The 20,549-nt window shown below is 43.7% G+C and overlaps 1 protein-coding gene across 6 annotated transcripts in view; it reads left to right on the forward strand.

Moving 5' to 3' along the window:
* Positions 1 to 20,549, forward strand: part of LOC141156519 (probable endonuclease 4) — a 39,440-nt gene that overhangs the window by 11,562 nt on the left and 7,329 nt on the right. For all 6 annotated transcript variants that reach the window (XM_073642721.1, XM_073642716.1, XM_073642718.1 and 3 more), the window contains 7 exons: positions 80 to 202; positions 2,804 to 2,974; positions 3,065 to 3,274; positions 3,350 to 3,532; positions 3,877 to 4,008; positions 4,107 to 4,211; positions 13,043 to 13,172. In XM_073642721.1, the coding sequence (XP_073498822.1) occupies positions 80 to 202; positions 2,804 to 2,974; positions 3,065 to 3,274; positions 3,350 to 3,532; positions 3,877 to 4,008; positions 4,107 to 4,211; positions 13,043 to 13,172 (1,054 nt within the window). The remainder of the gene's footprint in view (positions 1 to 79; positions 203 to 2,803; positions 2,975 to 3,064; positions 3,275 to 3,349; positions 3,533 to 3,876; positions 4,009 to 4,106; positions 4,212 to 13,042; positions 13,173 to 20,549) is intronic.

A 20,549-nucleotide genomic window follows, 5' to 3' on the forward strand; every position in this document is an offset into this window, starting at 1 on the left:
CCAGCAGTGGCTATTTTTTATTTTTTTTGTTTTAGCGAACTGTATGAATTGCCAACTAATATTTAGACTTTGCTGCTAGAAAATACCGGGTTGGATGACATGTCTAAATCAGAACCCAACAGAAAGGAAAAATCTAAGAAAAAAGAAACATCAGTCAAAGCCCGGCAGCAGAATACAGACGCTGACATGAAGCCTGAAACCGGTGAGTCTTAAAGTGGAGCTTGTAAGAGTGCTGCCCTGCGTCACTATTAGCCAAAACTGCACCAAAAAAGTATTTTGCTCGAAAAAAGCATTCAGATGTCAGGTCTGGTGTAAGAAATCTTCACCAATGAGTTAAATGGCAATACTCAATATTCCATGCTAGCAGTAGCTCTTTGATAGCACACATCCCCATTGATATATTTCTAAATGGGTACATCAGATCTTGTGTAGCTAAATATATCTTGGAATAATCCTCCACCCCTGATTGTAAATTTGGCTATATATTTCTGATGTACAGTTACAAACTTGGACTTATCTATGCTGCAGATGCCTCTATGTACTCTCCCCCCCCCCCCCTCCCTTGGTGGCATTATTTTGAAGGAGGCCTCCCCTGCCTGTCCTCTACCGTGGATGGACTCAGCGAGGAGGTTATTAGCGCTGGTATCTGAGATGCTTTTTAGTGACTTATTTTCCTCCCCATTTACTATGCAGCATAGACATGGATGGGACATAAGGCTTTGTTACCTTACCTCCAAAATTGTGGCTCTGTAGGGTTATAAAAAGTCTGTTTTTTCAATGACCACTTTCTACAAGTGCTTCTCACTAAATTAGAAGAGGAAGATGAGGGACACCAGACCCAACAATGCAGACGAGCTGAAGGCTGCTATCAAAGCAACCTGGGCTTCCATAACACCTCAGCAGTGCCACAGGCTGATCACCTCCTTGCCACGCCACAATGATGCAAAAGGAGCCCCGACCAAATATTGAGGGCATTTACTGAACATACATTTCAGTAGACCAACATTTCGGATTTTAAAATAATTTTTCAAGCTGTTGTTATAAAGTATTCTAATTTACTGAGATAATGACTTTTGTGTTTTCATTGGCTGTAAGCCATAATCATCAACATTAGCAGAAATAAACCCTTGAAATAGATCACTCTGTTTGTAATGACTCTATATAATATGAGTTTCACTTTTTGTATTGAAGAACTGAAATAAATTAACTTTTTGATGATATTCGAATGTAGTGAGAAGTTCTTGTATGTACATTAATTACTCGGGACTCTCCTCTGTTAGCCAGTGTAGTGAGCTGCTGTAAAAGCGTCTCTCCTTCTGTCTCTCTCAATGATTTCAATTAGCACAGTGAGGACTTGGCTGCGGTTTCTTCTGTCAGTAAGGCTAGGTTCACACGAGCGTGTAAACTCAAGGCAATTTTTTTTCTCATTTGTCATCTGTATGCAATGTTTTAATACATAAGTAGTTATTTTTATAAATTTACAAGACTAAATACAGTTTCTTATGTTAAATGGAATCTGTCACCAGTTTAGACTGATATGCGATACGGCCACCACCTTTCAGCCCTGATATACTGCATTATATAAGCCCCCAACCCGACCTGCAAGACAAGCAAAAGACCTTTTATTATATTCACCTACGGGGCGGTCCAGTCCGATGGGCGTCGCTGGTCTTGATCCGGCACCTCCCTTTTTCTTACGCTGTCCTCCTTTCCTGCTTCATGTGGATGTTGCGTCCTAGGTCATCCACAGTCTCCCTGGCATCGTGCTCCTGTGCAAGTGTACTTCTTTTCACTGTCTAGGGCAGAGCAAATTTCTGCAGTGTGCATACGCCGGGGCTCTTTGCACTTTTCCTGCACATGCGCACTGCAGTACTTTGCTCTGCCCTCGACAGGGCAGAGAAGTACGCCTGCGCAGGAGCACGATGCCGGGGAGACTGTGTGGATGACCTCGGACGCATCATCCACAGGAAGCAAGAACGAGGACGGCATGGAAAGAAAAGATGAGGCACCGGAGCAAGACCAGCGATGCCCATCAGACTGGACTGCTCTGTAAGTGAGTAAAATAAAAGCTATTTTTCTTGACTTGCAGGCCGGATTGGGGTCTTATATACAGCATTATATAATTCTGTATATGCCTGCTTACAGGTGCTGGCCTTACCTCATATGGGACAAACCTGGTGACAGGTTCCCTTTAAAGAACTGCAATGTATCCATAACAATCGGATGTTATATGGTGGCTCCGTATGGAATCCGTTTGTTTGTTTTTTCGCGTTCCTATAGGCTTAAATGGGTGAGTGTCATCCTGCACACACAAGAAGTGCATGCTGTGATTTATTTATTTTTAACTTACAAAATCAGTGTGTGAAAAAAAATCGCTCATCTGCACTACCCCACTGAATAACATTGGTCTGAGTGCTGTCCATTTTTCACGGACAGCACTTGGACTGGAAATACGGTCGTGTCAACTTAGCCTAATTGAGGGCTGCAGCAAAACCCATATGAACTTCTCCTAATCGGGGACTGGTTTTCTTGTAAAGAGTAGTCCAAACTGGACAACCATGGGTTTTGACATTTATTAGAATTTTCAGCTCTTGGAAAAATCCTAATTCAAGGTGAGGTGGTCACACAGAATGATACTGAAAAAATTAATGGAGGTGAAAAGTACAGATGATGTTGTCTGTGTGCATCAGTTGAATTATAAAAGTTGTAATATTAATTAACAAGTATGTAAACTGCTACAAAACCTTGTGATATGTGCCATGTAAGCTTTTTGTGACTGTTCTCTATTCATTTCTTCATTTAGATGAGTTGAGAATTCAAACTTTAGAGAGACGGAAAAGAACAGGGAAGAAACCTAATCCTGCAACCACCAAGAGGGAAGAGGAAGACGTGGAGGTGGCTGAGACCGTATCCAAGCCTCTCCACCTCAGTTTGAGCTCTCACAAGTATGTAGGAGCACATGTATCCATTCAAGGTATATGAAAGTAAGTCTTATTAATGGAGTAATTGACAGATCAGATTTCCGTACATCGTATGTACTGTATTTTCTTTTATGAGGGCGCAGGGGGACTATGGAAAGCCGCGTTGGAGGCCAAACGTATTGGAGCCAGAGCATTTGGTCTGTTTTTGAGGTCGCAGAGAACCTGGAACAGTAAACCCCTAGAAGAAGCGGCTGCTGAGAAGTTCAGGAGAACATGTGATGAGTTGGGCTTTGAGTCCCGTTATATACTGCCACATAGCCCATATCTTATGAACCTTGGCTCACCTAAGCCAGGTAGACCTAAAATTACCATAGTTCTCATATGGTTTTTCTTTATATGCATGCTTTACTCTCACATTTTATTTAAAGATGTATTTCAGAAAAGTCGCGCTATGTTAGTTGAAGAATTAAACCGGTGCCAGAAGCTTGGTCTTACATTATACAACATTCACCCTGGATCCCATATTGGTGAAATGCCAGTCAGCAATTGCCTGGAGCTCATTGCTGACGGGATAAATCATGCCCACTCACAAGTGCCAGGAGTTGCAGTAGGTAAGCAGATTTTTGGCCAAAATACTAAAAAATTTTTAAAAATGTACTTGCCTAACTTTGATTATCCTAGAACTCGTATTTTTTTTCAAAGGCACCCAACCTTTATATTTGAAGAGTGGAAAGAAATGTGTGTATATATAATATAATATATTCACCTGATTTTTCTTGTTCCAAATATAGGCGGTACTGTAGAGTAGGCCGCCCGTACCTTTACCGTTATTGCCGATCTTGCTTGTCCTACATCTTTCTGCATGTTCTGCAGAGCCTGCTTTTCTCTCCATCATTTTAGTTAGTTCTTTATCACCTCATGTCACCAAGCTGTTTTTTATTCTGTCATCTCCCAGTGTTAGAGAATATGAGCTGTCAAGGTAACACGGTTGGAGGCCGCTTTGAGGAGCTGCGGGGAATTATTGACCACATCAAGGATAAGTCTCGTATTGGCGTGTGCCTAGACACGTGTCACGCCTTTGCTGCCGGTGAGTTCTGTGCCGCCTATATCCTGTCTCTAACCTCTTCTCTGTCTCAATCACAAATGCTGACGTGTTGCTGCCGAATTTCTGACCTTTAATTTCAGGTCACAACTTGTCAGAAAAAAATGGACTCCAACAAATGTTAGATGAGTTTGAGAAGATTGTTGGGCTTTCATACCTTAAAGCTGTCCACCTGAACGATTCCAAAGGTCAGTCTTTAGGATTTGTTCTTCACAAGGATAATATTTAGCCAATGTTTCTTTTTTTTTTTTAAGCCCCCATTAACGCTTCCTGCACCTTGATATACATGTACCTCGGGTGTGGGTGTAAGGAGCTGACTCAGGGGCTGTGCCTGCACCATACGTGCCCTGTGCTAACTGTGTTATACAGCCAGCACCTGCCTCCAACAGCAGTCACCAGAGCTAGCTCCAATTGCTGCTGTTTTAAAAGGAACCTGTCATGTCCCTAAACGTAAGTAACGATATAGGGTTCACATTCAGGTAAATAGCGTTACAATGCTGCCTGGTCACCTTACTGAAAGCGTGGATACCCAGAGAAAATTAACTTTATTCCTCCCGGGGACCTCTGTCTTTCAGTCACTTGGGCAGTGAGCTACAGTCAGCATTGTGAGCGGCGGCTATAAGCATGCCCCGGCACTTTTGACAGCTCTCTCTGCAGCTCACCTGTGCAGAGCGAGCTGTCAATCAATGTTCTGGGGTGTGCTTGCAGCTGTGGCTCCCTGTGTTCTGAGTGGTGTCTGTAGCTTCTCTGTATTTGCTCTTATGACTGAAAGCCAGCGGCTCACGGGAGGAAATGAGTTAATTTTTCTCCTGGTAGCTGCACTTTCAGTAAGGCGTCCGGACAGCATCAAAACGCCATTTACCTGCAGATTAACAATATATCTGCAGGCTAATAGTTTGCTAAGATTATGAGTTAACCAAAAGAAAAAAACCCTTAAAAAATAACTTGTATTTGTATTCATTAAAGGCTTAATTATAGTAAACCAGGACAGCAAAAGGGTCATATAGAACAGTGGTCCCCAACCTTTTTTGCACCAGGGACCGGCTTGAAGCAAGATCATTTTTCCATGGCCCAGCAAGGAGGGGGTGGGGTGGGCGGGGCTTTGGTCATATGGGGGCGGGGTAATGGAGGGATTTGGAGTTTAGTGCATACTTATCATATAGTGTAGACCAGGTCCCCGCCAGGAGCTATGCCAGGAGCCCCACATAATGTGCTGTGCCAGGAGCCGCATCACTGAGGCCCCATCACGCCCTGCAGCAGGACAGGGCAGCTGTCCTGACAGCTGCTGTTCAGCTGCATTTACTTCATCCCAGGGGCGGACACAGACTGTAGTGGGCCCCTGTGCAAGAAATTTTTGGGGGCCCCCCCCGCCCTTCATAAGGCAACAAAGTTATGTAAACATAACCCCCCCATGTGCATCTCTCACCCCCCCATGTGCAGCTCACCCCCGTGCATCTCTCATCCACCCCCCGTGCATCTCTCATCCACCCCCCGTGCATCTCTCATCCACCCCCCGTGCATCTCTCATCCACCCCCCGTGCATCTCTCATCCCCCTCCGTGCATCTCTCATCCCCCTCCGTGCATCTCTCATCCCCCTCCGTGCATCTCTCATCCACCCCCCGTGCATCTCTCACCCCCCCATGTGCATCTCTCATCCACCCCCCGTGCATCTCTCATCCCCCCCCGTGCATCTCTCACCCCCCCGTGCATCTCTCATCTCTCCCCTCCCTCCCATGTGCATCTCTCATCTCTCCCCTCCCCCCATGTGGATCTCTCATCTCTCCCCTCCCCCCCATGTGGATCTCTCATCTCTCCCCTCCCCCATGTGCATCTCTCATCTCTCCCCTCCCCCCATGTGCATCTCCCATTCCCCCCACTCCTAGTTAATTGTATTTAAAAAAAAATAAAACTTGTTATACTTACCCCCATGCGATCCCTGCAGAATCCTGGCGCTCGTCCAAATCGCTGACACCAGGTTCTCCTGACTTCCGGCCATGTGACGGCGCCGTCACATGACCGGAAGTCAGGGGAATCATGAAGGTGCTGCCGCAGCAGCGCAGCGCTAAGATGTCCCGGACCCGGCGCTTAGCATGCGGCCGGGGGCCCCATGAGGAGAGAGACGCACAAGAGGGGGGCTCCGAGGGGGCTCCTACCGGCCGGGCCCCATACTGGAGTCAGGGCAGTCATGCCCTGATGGCGGCCCTGCTGGAGGCTGGAGGGGCCCCCTCTCCCCGCGGACCGGCTGAAAAACCCCAACGGCCCGGTCCTGGTCCGCGGACCGGCGGTTGGGGACCTCTGATATAGAATATATGATGTCAGGTCAGTATAGTCAATGCATTTAGTCAAAATACGAGCAATAATCTAAGGGACTAGAAAATGTCTTGGCCTTAGTAGCCCTTCCTGAATCCCCTGAGGTTGGCACCCTGGAGATTCAATATTGCGCCCCCGCTCAATGTACGCTGCCCCTACTTGACCCTCAACACACCTCCCTAAAAAGCCACCACCAACACCCAAATAAAGTGCTTAAGTGCTATAAAATTCACAAGCTAAGTCTGCCTTTACCAATACTGTGCAATAGAGTAAGTCTGATGAACATAAGATGCTGTATAATGAGTTTACCAAGTGTTAATATCTCTCAAATCTGCCGCTCAATGGGGGTCAAGAATATATAACGGATAACATTTAGATGTCCCTGTCCATCACTGACAGAAGCATTAAAATAGTTCTGATGCCATTGCATGCGTATCCAATTACACCCTGTTCCACTGCAAGGCAATTGCAATGTTGCAATGGGGTTACCATAGCATCTGGCGGCCTACTAAATGCGTCTGTCACTGCCATCTTTGTACTCCCATAAAGCCCTGTGGCTGGGTTTCACAGGAGACCAGTATTTCCCTATATAGTGCCACAGTTTAGTACTCCAGTATATACTGTAGTATAAGCGATCAAACAATCTAAGGTTCGAGTCTCCTAAGGGGAAAAAAAAAATAATAGAAAATTAGAGAATTCAGTGCCGACCTCCTTTTGTAAAGACATGCCCCTGTTCTCAAAATGGCTGCTGAGAGAGGAGCGTGTGACCAGACCAGTCCATCAGCTTAATCCAGTTGAGAAAGAGCTGTTAAGTGCACGGTGTACTTAATTATATGAGGCTAATGGACAGGCCTGGTCACACGCTCCTCTCTCAGCGGCCATTTTGAGAACATGATCCCTATGCAGTCTTGTAAGGAAAGCCGTACTAACAAAGAGGCTGCACTTCACATAGAAGGAGAACCTGTAGTTTTGTAGCCATAAGCCCAGGGAAGGTAGCTCTATTGGTGTTAGGTCCCATCTTAGTCCCCCTTCACACGTTAGTTTTTAAGGACCGCAAATATGTTTATACGCACACCCATCGTATTCAATGGGTGTGCGCATGTCAGATTTTTCACACGGACCGTGTGTTCGTGTGAAAAACCCACAGACATGTCAGTTTTTTTTGCGCAGCATGGACAAAATGCATGCCGCACACATGCACACTGATGACATCTGTGTGTCATCAGCGTGACATGTATCAGCACCTGGGAAACAGCGGTACCGTTCGTGCTGATCCCAAGCGCCGGCTGCTGCTGAGAGTTTTCTCACGGTGCTAGTGATGATTTCGCTGAGGTCACCCCAGCTCATGGGCCCGCTCCCAGCTGCTCATTATCCCCTGGTTTTCAACATGAACGGTCACATCGTGCCACCGTTCGTCTGGAAAACCACAGATGGATTACAGTGTGGTACAGTATGGGTTATCTTCACGTCGGACAGGTCAGGGATATGGTTGTTTATTGTTTTTTTACAGGGCACATTGGCTTCAATGGATTAGGTGTAAAGGTGAGTATAACTGTGTTTTTTATTTTATAATAAATGTGTAAAACAGGGTGTGGAGTTATCTTTTAAATAAAGGATTTTTTTCAGGCCGTGTCTATATTTCAAAACTTACCATGGGGCTAGTAATGGGGGCGTCTTATAGACACCTCTCCATTACTAACCCCATGACTTGATGTCAGCTGGCAATACAAAGCTGACATCAACCCCAACTCTATTACCCCACTTGCCACCGCACCAGGGCAAGTGGGAAGAGCGAGGCTAAGTGCTATCCTCTGATATCAAGCCACAGGCTGGGCGTCATATGAGGCCGTGATATTTACTATATGCTGCAGTCTTGTAATATATAGTACAAGCAATCAAACAACCACAGGTAAATAAAAAAAAATAAAAATTAAGAAATAAAAAAAAAAAAAAGACTTTGAATTCCCCCCTCCATTTTCCTGGCTAAAAATAAATGTAAAAATATACAGGGTGGTCCAAAAGTAGGTGGACAGAAAGTGTAATAAGGTTATGAAGGGGGAGATTTATCAAACATGGTGTAAAGTGAAACTGGCTCAGTTGCCCTTAGCAACCAATCAGATTCCACTTTTCATTCCTCACAGGCTCTTTGGAAAATGAAAGGTGGAATCTGATTGGTTGCTAAGGGCAACTGAGCCAGTTTCACAGATCTAGTTTTCACAGATAGATCTCCCCCAAATCTGTTTTCTTTTCAGATAATTCTGATAACACATAATGGCAAATAATTTAAATACAGATCAAAGAAAATGGATTTTAACAGAGTATTGGAAATCTCAAAATGCTGAAACCGTTAGAGCAAATTGGGGTGAAACATTTGGTACTCAAGCCCCAAAGAGACAAACCATTTACCGCATTCGTGACAAATTCAATGCCACTGGCTCAATCCTTAATGCTCCAAAAACTGCTCGACCCAAAACAGTCTGTACAGAAGATAATAAACAACTTGTTGCTGAAACATTTGATCAGAGTCCAAAAAAGTCCACCAGAAGAGCCTCTTTGGAATTGGGAATTTCACAAGCTTCTATCATGCGAATCCTGAAATCTATTGGGTGGAAAGCTGATCGTCCACGTCTAATTCATGGTTTATTGGAGGATGATCCAGACAGGCGGCTGCAATTTAGTGTTTGATAAATCTCCCCCTTCATAACCTTATTACACTTTCTGTCCACCTACTTTTGGACCACCCTGTGTGTGTGTGTGTGTATATATGTATGTATGTATGTGTGTGTGTGTGTGTGTGTGTGTGTGTGTATATATATATATCTGTAAAAGTCTGATATAAAATTGTGTGATCATCATGATAACTGTTGTAAAGGAAGAATAAAATTGAAACACCAAAATTAGTGTTCTTGTCGCCAAACTTCATAGAAAAATGCAATAGAAAACATCAAAATATAATATGTACCCCAAGATGGTATAAATAAAAATATCAGCTTGCCATGCTACAAACCAACCCTCTCACAGTACTATTGACTGAAAAATAAAAAGTGATGGGGCTTGAAAATTGGCAACACAAACCTTCTTTTTTTTTTTTTTTTTGTAAGCCAGGAAATTATTTATTTAAAAAAAAAACTATACATGTTTGGTATTGCCGCAATCTTACCATGAAAATCACGTAATTTTAAATGCATAATTAATGCCGTAAGAGTGAACCTCAAAAAACAATGGAGGAATTGCGTTTTGTCACAATTTCATTGCACTTAGATTTTTTTCCCTATATGGGGGATTTTTTTTACCATATGGCAAAGTGAATGGTGTCTTTTGATACAAGAACTCATCCCTCCAAAAAATTAATCCTACATATGCTTATATCGATGGAAAAAGAAAAATGTTATGGCTCATTGTAAGGAGAGAGGAATAAATGGAAAATTAAAAATAAAAATTGACTGCGGAGGTGAGAGGTTAATGAGAAATTGTGGTTTAATACAAAACTGAAATTCACAGTGCCTGGTGTTTCCTTAACTATGACCAGTAGGGGGCGTGCTGCCATTATATTTGGGGTTTTTCTTCTGTGACACATTAAAAAACTGCAGTCAGTAACTTACAAGACACCGTTTTAACGTAACTTTCTACAAGTGACGAGAAGTATTGCAGGGGAGGGAGAGTAACTGCTGAATTTGTTGACTTCAACAATCACAATCCTTTTAAAAAATATATAAAATAAAAAAATGAAACCCCTAGAGAATGAAGTTAATGTATTTGCAGTATATTCTTTTTTTGTTTATGGCCAAAAATGAGAGTTGAAAACCTCTTCATAGACTTCATCGTTGACCCCCTCCCAAATCCCAGGCTGTCTGCCAGTAATCACAGCACTGGTGACAGCCACTTGGGTTGGGTACGGCACTGAGTGGTCACAATAGTATTGGAGCTAGCTACCTGCTCCTTCAGTGTTATCCAGCGACCATTACACCGAAAGAAGCAGAAGAGGAACACGGAGCGAGGACGATTGTAGCACCGGTACTGTAATCAGAATGAGCGCTGCAGTGAGACCGTCCAAAATTCTCCCAAAATATTGTTTTCCATTGCAATTGAATTAGAGGTTGTCCACTACTTTGACAACCCCTTTTGAAATACTGTAGTCCCCCAAGTAAAATATAAATGCCATATACTTGCCTGTCACACTGGCACCGTTCCAGCGATGTTGGTGCTGGATCTTCCGGTGTTCGAGCGCAATTGGCCACAGTACTTACATGACCTAAAAATCAGCGACTGCTAATGCGCAGCTTCACTCTCACTTTCCTCAGATGAAACTTGGACGTCTGGGGGGAGGTGTGAGCACTCCAGGCCATTGATTGGCTGCAGCGTTTATATATAACATTGTCACTTGAGCTCATCCAGGACCGACATCGCTAGAACAGCACAGATGCTGGAGCATAGTATAAGTTGTTTTTTTTTAACTTGAATGTTATGAGAAACCAATAAACCACACCGATTCCAATCCAAGTTTAAATCTTCAAAACGGCATCTTCACCATCTTGGAGCGAGTGCAAAAGATCCAGGCAGGTAACGGCTAACATCTGGTAGTTGTGAATACGCATTCCCGCATTCTTCATCTTAAAAATCACACCTTTTATTATTCCAGAATAAAAATTATACAACAAAGTATCATTGGGAGCGTTCCGGACTTCCAATGCGTTTCAAACACTCCAGTTTTTACAAATTATACAAACCATATGACGGTGAGCATACGGCCCAATAGTGCGTTTCCAGCAATCCGGATCTTTCTCATGGCGACACGTACAAACAACTATGACGGTTTGAATACCGGACTGCTAGTGCTTTTCACACATTCCGGTTCTTACTCATGGATAGCCATGATTTTTAGTATGGAGGCTGCTGGTATACCATGCTTTTTTTACTTGGGACCACAGCATTTAAGAACAGTTGTGCAACTAGTGGACAACGCCTTTTTAGAAAATAAATAAAAATCCCCCTTTTAGGAGTACATTAAGTTCTTCAATTAAGGCAGTTATTGTTACAGCTCAGTTTTCTTACTTTCGGATCATTCTGGATGTGTGTATTTACTCTTACCAGGATCATGTTTAGCTAAGGATTAGTTATTGTTTAAATCCTTTAGAACTGAAACAGGATACAAATGTTTAACTATGAAGTGTTAAAGGAGTTCATCAGTCTACAATTATAGTCTGCATTCTGCCGCTCTATTCTCCACGAGAGCAGACAATCACGTGAAACCCGGATGAGACTAGTTGGCACGTGACCACTAGCATGTAACTCGCACACATGCGGTCACGTCACCACGTACTCGCTCTGGGCATACAGGGGAGTTATGGCAGTGACTGCATCGCCCACTGTCACCAGTAACAAAAAGTGACTGCAGACTTTTCAGATGGGAAAACCTTTTTAATGGTACAATTAAAAATGCAGGCGTTGCTATAGTTTGACATCCTTTTAAGATGTTTATAATATATATAAATAAAAGCTTGAAGCGGATCTGTTGTTATATTTCACAATCCGAACTGCATACATTATTATATAGATCTTTTTGACCCAAAGAACTGATGTACTTATTTTGAAAATCCACATCATAATGGCTCTCTAATCTTTTTTGAAATGTTAAACTTATTCTTCCCCCATTTATTTTGATTGACAGCTCCTCAGTGTCGCTCCTGCTGCTGAAATCTCACACTGCTCAGTACAAGCTGCAGCTGTCAGGCTGGGTGGGCAGAGGCTGAATATATTTGGACTCATGAATAGAGATGAACTCCGAACACAGACATCTCCCGGAAGTCCGTTTTGCAGTTCGGAGATCTGGGAGAGAGACCATTTTGCAACACCAAAGTTTGGGTCTCCATTGACTTCTATGGGGTTCGGGTAGAGTTCTGGTATCCGAACCGAACTTTGGACTAAAGTTCAGTTGAACCTGAACTTCCACGGGTCCGCTCATCCCTACTCATGAGCTATTTTACTCTATAGCTGGACTCGTACATTGCTCATTTTAATATCAAGATTACACAGCCATTCTGACATGGATTTTCACAGTAAGTGCCCCGCTTCATCAGGTCTACCAGCTGTATTTAAAGTGAACATATCGGGTCCGATGAACCGTATATCTGCAAGTTAATAGGGTTATCTGCAGGTGAATAGCGTTATGGAGATGTCCGGCCGCTGTACTGAAAATGCTGCACCGAGGAGAAAATTAACTTTGTTTTTCCTAGGAGCTGCCGACTTTTAGCAATTGCTTAAAAAAAAATTGTTGTTTTTGGCAGCACTTCGTCGTTTTGTAAAAAGGACATATGGTGCTGATAACAATGGCAGTGTAGTGGTCATTCTGTGTGCATCAGAAGCAAGCTATTACATGACCATCGGCTTCTACTGATCAGTTATTTATGGCCAAGGATTGGCCAGTGTAAATCCACCTTAAGACTACGGCGTTCTCTTATCAGGTATTGATGGCATATCACCGATCGCTAGAATGAATTAGCAGCGACACTACATAAACACCATTGTCCGCTGTTTGCTCCATGATTTCAGGGCAGCTGTATGACTGGGCAGTGACTACAACCACTATCCATGTGGCTGCCTGGGAAGAAGCTGCACAAAGCTGACAGTGCCACGATGATTTATTGAAAATTGATGGCAAGTATAAATTTCTGTCCCTGTTTCCACTAATAACTTCTGATATAATCTCAGGTGAAGTTGGCTGTCGGCTTGACCGTCATGAAAATATTGGTAGAGGTCACATTGGAGTAGAGGGATTCAGAAAGGTGATGAATGAGCCACGGTTTAATGAAATTCCCATGATTCTTGAGACACCTGCCAGGTTCGTGCCATTTGACTATATTTATATTATCCTACTTACTCTTATTATAAAAGATGTGAATCTGATTTAGCAATGATGTAAGTGAAACTTTCTAAAATATCTAAAGGGACTCTGTCAGCACAGAATAACTGTTCAAACCCAGTACAGGCGCTTGGTGCACCCTTGGTGTGGCCAAACATTTATATACACCTTCCCACCTGCTTGGTTTCCATCTATCGCCGCCCTTCTCTGGCTTTATGAAGCCAGAGCTGTCAAAGAGGGGGTGGGGGGGAAATCGCGGGGAAAACAAGCAGGTGGGAAGGTGTATATAAATGATTGGCCGCGCCATGAAGCACCGAGTGGCGGGACTTAGTTTGAACAGCCATTCTGTGCTGACAGTCCCTTTTAAAATACAGTCTGAATTGACTCCTTAAACTAAAACATTGATTACCATGTGTGAACCTGTTTCAGACATGAGTCCATTTCTGCAGCACAACCATACATTTATTATATGGTCACATATATTACTTGGTTTGTGGGATCCCTGTTTCCTGACTGCACTGCAGTTATGTTGCTGATACAGATCCAATGTGTTAAAGAGGTTGTGCACTTTCAGAAAATCTTGCTCCTCGGGTGCAGTTTGCTATTTAAATAACAGCCATGCCTTACTTACCATCCCTGGGTCCAGCACTGTATCTGGCGCTGCTCATAGTATCGGCTGCAGCGCTGATGTCACGTTAACAGCACAGCAGCCAATCAGTGAGCTCATCGGCTCTGCCCATGTAGACAAGTATAGTGTCAGCCGCTGAGCTCACTGAGCGTCGTAGCCAATACTGGACACTGGGAGCAGAGACTCGACGCTGGATCCAGGGGCAGTTAGTAAAGGGGACAACCCTTTAACTATATACCTGTAAAGTGAATATGTCATCAGAAAATGACTTACTGTTTTTATGTTCAATGTATTGTTTAAATTATTATTTTTTTCTTCTGTCCCCCCCAAAAATAATATTTAAATCTTGCAATTTATACAATGGCCAGTGGAGCTATTCTAGACCCATACGTCCTGTTCTTTCAGGAAATAACACATGCACATTAGCAACAATAGACTGACTCAGACCCTATGTTTTGGATTAAAGCATCTAATGAGCAAGTGCAAAGGTCATTGTGAAGTGAGGAGGAGGAGGTCAGCTGTGATATCACCTATTCTGATTGGATCCTGTGTTATCAGCTAACAGTGTTACCTGTCATTGTAATCCTGCCTCTGCTGATAATCAGACTTCTAAAAAAATCTTCCATAAAAACTAGGACGTGTAACTCTATAGTAGCCCTAGTGATCAGTGTGAAAATAGCAAGTAAAAAATAGATGTAGCACAAAAGCTGACTTAACCCCTTCCCGACCCGTGTCACACCGTTTGTGACATGGAAAACAGTTCGTTCCCGACCCGTGTCACACCGTCTGTGACATGGAGGGAAAGAGCCCCTGCAGCGCCTGCGAGCGGGGTCGCTCAGGTGTCACAGTTGCTACTGCAACTGGACATCCTGAAGTCGACCCCCCCCGGGGGTGGATTAACCCCCCCGTGCCTGGGACCCCTCCGATTGGCTGTTTCATTTTCACTTTTAGTGAAACTGCCAATCAGTATGAATTAAATATTTCACCAATGAAAATTGGTGTAATATTTAAATCTGGGCATGGCCTGATGCTTACAGCATCAGCCATTGGCTGGGGGGAGTGTCACCTCTGTCCCCCCCCTCCCCCCAGATCTGATTGGGGGGCTAGCGTCACATGGATACTAGCCCCAATCAGATATGGAGGGATGGCTGAAACCTCCCAGCACCTTCCCAACCCTGGACCCCCTGCTGCGGACCCCCTGCTGCGGACCCCCTGCTGCGGACCCCCTGCTGTGGACCCTGTGGATCGTGTCTGCCGCCGCCGCTGATCAGCAGGTAGTATTGCCCCCCCTCCCCCCCCCGCCCCCCTCTCCAGCCCCCCTCCACTTTCATACCTGCACCCCGACCTCTGCTCCCTCTGCCACGTCTTCATCCATCGGCTGCTGCTCTCCTTCTGACAGCCGGTGGACTGTGATCACAGCAGCAGCAGGCTCAGTGTAAATGCCCTGCTCCTGTGATCAAACCCACCATCCCCCAATCCCAGTGATATCACCCCCCACCTCCCAATAATCACCCCCTCCCCCAGTGTTCACCCCCCCCCTGTTCCCAGTGTTCACCCCCCCATCCCAGTGATCATCCTCCCCCCCGCAAACCCAGTGATCACCCCCCTGCTCCTGCCGCCTCCTGCTCCCCTTTCTGCCCCAGTAATCACCCCCCGATGCTGCCGGCCTCCTACCCCCCCTTGCTGCCAGCTCCTGCCCCAGTGATCACCCCCCTTGCTGCTGCTGCTGGCTCCTCCATCTCCTCAGCCCCCTCCTACGCCTGACCGCCCCGTACTCCTGACCGCCCCGTACTCCTGACCGCACCCTACGCCTGACCGGCCCCTACGCCTGACCGGCCCCTACGCCTAACCGCCCCCACACGTGACTGCAGAAGGTTACACCAAGCACACACACGTACACTCACACTATAATAAAGTTTTGATTTTTTTTTTTTTTTTTTTACACATGTACAAAGCACACAAAATGTCCCGCCCGTCCCGCTCATCCCAGTCTAGGGCGTACTCAGCTGAGGAGGCTATGTCAGGTTGGTGTGTGTGTTGTAGTGTATATGAGATTGTGTGTGTGTGTGTGTGTGTGTGTGTGTGTGTGTGGTGTATGCACTACAATATACCACACCGCACACCAACCTGACATGCACTACACAATGGTGTCCGCTAACAAATTGGAACCATGTTGCGTTTGGAGAGTCTCTGTGTGCCCAAACATTGGAGCTCCCCAACAAGTGACCCCATTTTGGAAACTAGACCCCCCAAGGCACCTATATAGATGCATAGTGAGCACTTGGAACCCCCAGGTGCTTCACAAATTGATTGATAAAAATGAAAAAGTGGAAAAAAAAACACTTTTTTATTTTTACGGATTCATTTGTGAAGGACCTGGGGGTTCCAAGTGCTCACTATGCATCTAGGTAGGTGCCTTGGGGGGTCTGGTTTCCAAAATGGGGTCAATTGTGGGGGAGCTCCAATGTTTGGGCACACAGCGGCTCTCCAAACGCGACATGGTGTCCGCAAACAAATTGAATGGAAAATCAGCTCAAATTGTTAGCGGACACCATGTTGCGTTTGGAGAGCCCCTAATGTGCCTAAAAAGTGGAGCTCCCCCACAAGTGACCCTATTTTGGAAACTAGACCCCCCAAGGCACCTATCTAGATGCATAGTGAGCACTTGGAACCCCCAGGTGCTTCACAAAATGATCTGTGAAAACAAAAAAGTACTTTTTTTTTCACAAAAATTTTCTTTTAGCCTAAATTTTTTAATTTTCACATGGGTAACAGGATAAAATGCATCCTAAAATGTGTTGGTCAATTTCTCCTGAGTACACTGATACCTCATATGTGGTCATAAACCACTGTTTGGGCGCATGGCAGGGCTCAGAAGAGAAGGAGCGCAATTTGACTTTTGGAGCTAATTTTCCATTCAAAAAGTAAAATGGCGCTCCTTCCCTTCTGAGCCCTGCCGTGTGCCCAAACAGTGGTTTATGACCACATATGAGGTATCAGTGTACTCAGGAGAAATTGACCAACAAATTTTAGGATGCATTTTATCCTGTTACCCATGTGAAAATTAAAAAATTTAGGCTAAAAGAAAATTTTTGTTAGAAAAATAAAAATGTTCATTTTTTTCTTCCATGTGGCTTTAGTTCCTGTGATGCACCTGAAGGGTTAATAATCTTCTTGAATGTAGTTTTGAGTAGCTTGAGGGGTGCAGTTTTTGGAATGATGTCACTTTTGTGTGTTTTCTGTCATAAAGACACCTCAAAGGGACTTCAAATGTGATGTGGTCACTAAAAAAATGGTTTTGTAAATTTTGCTGGAAAAAAGATAAATTGCTGATGAACTTTGAACCCTTCAAACTTCCTACCAAAATTTTTTTTTTTTCCAAAATTGTGCTGATGTAAAGTAGACATGTGGGAAATGTTATTTATTAACTATTTTGTGTCACATCACTCTCTGGTTTAGTAGAATAAAAATTCAAAATTTGAAAATTGCAAAATTTTCACATTTTTTTCCCATATTTTTGATTTTTTCACAAATAAACGCAAATATTATCGACCTAAATTTAATATTAACATGAAGCCCAATATGTCACGAAAAAACAATCTCAGAATCGCTAGGATCCGTTGAAGTGTTCCAGAGTTTTTACTTCGTAAAGGGACACTGGTCAGAATTGACAAAAATGCCAAGGTCTTTAGGGTCAAAATAGGCTGGGTCCTGACGATAGGTAATTTTCTGACAATAAATTCCCTTTAAACAACACTATAATTTTGATGAGCCCTTCATAAAATGATTTTGCAATATGTTTTTCCTCACTACCACCTTAGCAGCAGCCAGAAAATACCTGGTTGTTGGCACTGGCACACAGTGTATGCACACAATAAACAATAGCAGGGTGGCATAAATCTGCAGCTGTGATCATATTCATTGTTTTTCTGGAATGATTTTCTCACAGCCTCTGATGTGACTAAATAAAAGGACTTACATGGGACTGTTTCTTCACCTATTGCGTATCTTTTGGATTGTAGAACCAGGGTCATGCTGACCCTATTCTGATCAGACGCTTATGACCTATGCTGGCGTTGTGCTACACATGAAACCTCTGTTCTCTAAAAAAAAAAATGCTTCGTACGTAACATTCCAGAGTTCTACTATTTAAAATCCTAATGTTTAATTTTTCATAACTTCAATTACTGCAAGTATATAATAGCGGCAGCATGCGGGTAAGACTGTGATCTCAGAGAGCAAACATCTGTTATGTTGTGTTTTTTATTTAATAAACCATTTCTGTCATTTGACACATGGCTGCTTCTGTAATTTACATTTTTATATAGATAAAAAATAACATTCAGTTGAACTTGGGTGAAGAAGTGGACTGGTGTGTGTGTATATATAGATCGCCAGCCTGTAATTTCAGCTCCAGGTTTGATCCTCAGTCCCAGCAGGAAGCTGAACCGCTGATCTCCTTACAAGTAAATCCAGTCTAAGATGATGCTGTGTAGTCATTAGCGGAGATATCGGAGGTGCAGGCGCATGCAAATGAGCCCAATCATTCTAATAATAATTAAAAGCACAACATGTTAAGTATCAGGTTGTTATGGCGATGAAACGCTAACACTTAACCCTTTCATAGCCCATGCAGTAAACAGTAAGCGCTCCTCTGAAGATACTTATTCTGAATATTGCTACTTAAAGATATTTTTGATCAGTGTTCACACTTCGTTTAATAAAATAAACACTAGGTAAAAAAAGAGAAGTCTTGGTGCTTCTTTAGCCTGTGAATCCCCTTAATCATTACTGGTTACTCCGGGACACACTGTGGTTGTATGGTGGGCTGTCAAATTGAGAGGTCCTAAATTCTGGATCTGATGGGGACATCTTAAATAGAAAGACACTACCTCTACATTTTACCACTCCAATTACATATTTAGGGCTCGTTCAGACGTCCATGCACACTGGTCCGAGATCTGACTGCCGATGCATGCACTGGCTAGTTTGTGCATTGCGGTCCAGTCTTGGACCAGTCTCGGCTACCATGAAGGCCAAATGGGAAAAGTTCAAAATATAAACTCACCACTGCGCACAAAAGTACCCCTCTGTATCAGGTTTATGTACCAATTGTGCTTGGGCTTTTATTAAAAAAAATTCTTTTACAAACTTTACGCGGTGGTGAGTTTATATCTTGGACTTTTCCAGTCTCTCCTAAGATGTAGGCATATTCTTTACAGGTTTATCTAACATCTAAACTGTCATTTCCAGCTAGCTAGGTCTTTGGATAAGATGGCTGGTGGTTGGTGATGTAAGATTTGCATGCAGCTTCTCGGCCATGTTAGACTCATGTCATGAAGCTCCCGGTGCACAGTTTTTGAGCTGATATTGTTTACAGAAGAGATTAAATCTGTGCAGTTACTGTAGTGTTCAAAATAATAGCAGTCCAATAGGACTAACCATAGTTACATAGTTACATAGTTTATAAGGCCGAAAAAAGACAAGCGTCCATCCAGTTCAGCCTATTTCTTGTGCACTGCAGCTATTCCGCAGCGTTGATCCAGGGGAAGGCAAAAAAAAAACATGAGGTATAGGCCAATTTACATCATTGAGAAAAAATTCACTTCCCAACAACAATCTGGCAGTCAGATTAAATCCCTGGATTAATTAACTAAGCATAAGATGTAATTTTATTGTTCTCAAGAAAGGCGTCCAGGCCTCTCTTGAACTCATTAAGTGAGTTGGACATCACCACTTCCTCTCCCAGAGAGTTCCAGAGTCTCACGGCTCTGACCGTAAAGAATCCCCTTCTATGCTGGTGCAGGAACCTCCTTTCCTCCAGACGCATAGTGTGCCCCCTCGTCTTTGTCACCATCCTTGGTATAAACAGGTCATGGGAGAGATCTCTGTACTGCCCCCTGATGTATTTATACATGTTTATGAGGTCTCCCCTAAGCCTTCTCTTTTCCAACGTAAATAGGCCTAATTTTGACAACCTCTCTGTGTATTCTAGTCCCTCCATTCCCTTTATTACCTTAGTCGCCCTCCATTGTACCCTCTCTAGCTCCAATATGTCTTTCCTGAGCACCGGAGCCCAGAACTGTGCACAATATTCTAAGTGCGGCCTTACCAGTGCTTTATACAGAGGAAGAACAATGTTCTCATCATATGCCCCTATTCCTCTTCTGATGCATGCCATGACTCTATTTGCCTTCGCAGCTGCTGCCTGACACTGGGCACTCCAATTTAATTTGCTATTAACCAAGACGCCCAGGTCCTTCTCCATGTCAGATTTCCCCAACGGTTTCCCATTTAATATGTATGGGTGACTGCTGTTTTTCTTTCCCATGTGCATGACCTTACATTTATCGGCATTGAACCCCATTTGCCATTTTTTGGCCCAACTCCCCAATTTATCTAAATCCTCCTGTAGCTGTGCCCTATCCTCATCTGTATTAACTACTTTACAAAGTTTAGCATCATCTGCAAATATTGCTATTTTACTATGCAACGCTTCCACTAGATCATTAATAAATATATTAAATAATATAGCGCCCAAGACAGACCCTTGAGGCACCCCGCTAGTAACCCTGACACCCCCTGAGCTTACTCCATTGATAACCACCCTCTGCTTTCTATCACTCAGCCAACTATTTACCCACTTGCACACATTATCCCCCAGACCAAGCATTCTCATTTTATATACCAACCTTTTGTGTGGCACAGTATCAAACGCTTTGGAGAAG

Source organism: Phyllobates terribilis, unplaced genomic scaffold (genome assembly GCF_046119375.1).
Source record: "Phyllobates terribilis strain yellow unplaced genomic scaffold, ASM4611937v1 Scaffold_8__6_contigs__length_399053987, whole genome shotgun sequence".
In the NCBI taxonomy this organism is placed as follows: Eukaryota; Metazoa; Chordata; class Amphibia; order Anura; family Dendrobatidae; genus Phyllobates; species Phyllobates terribilis.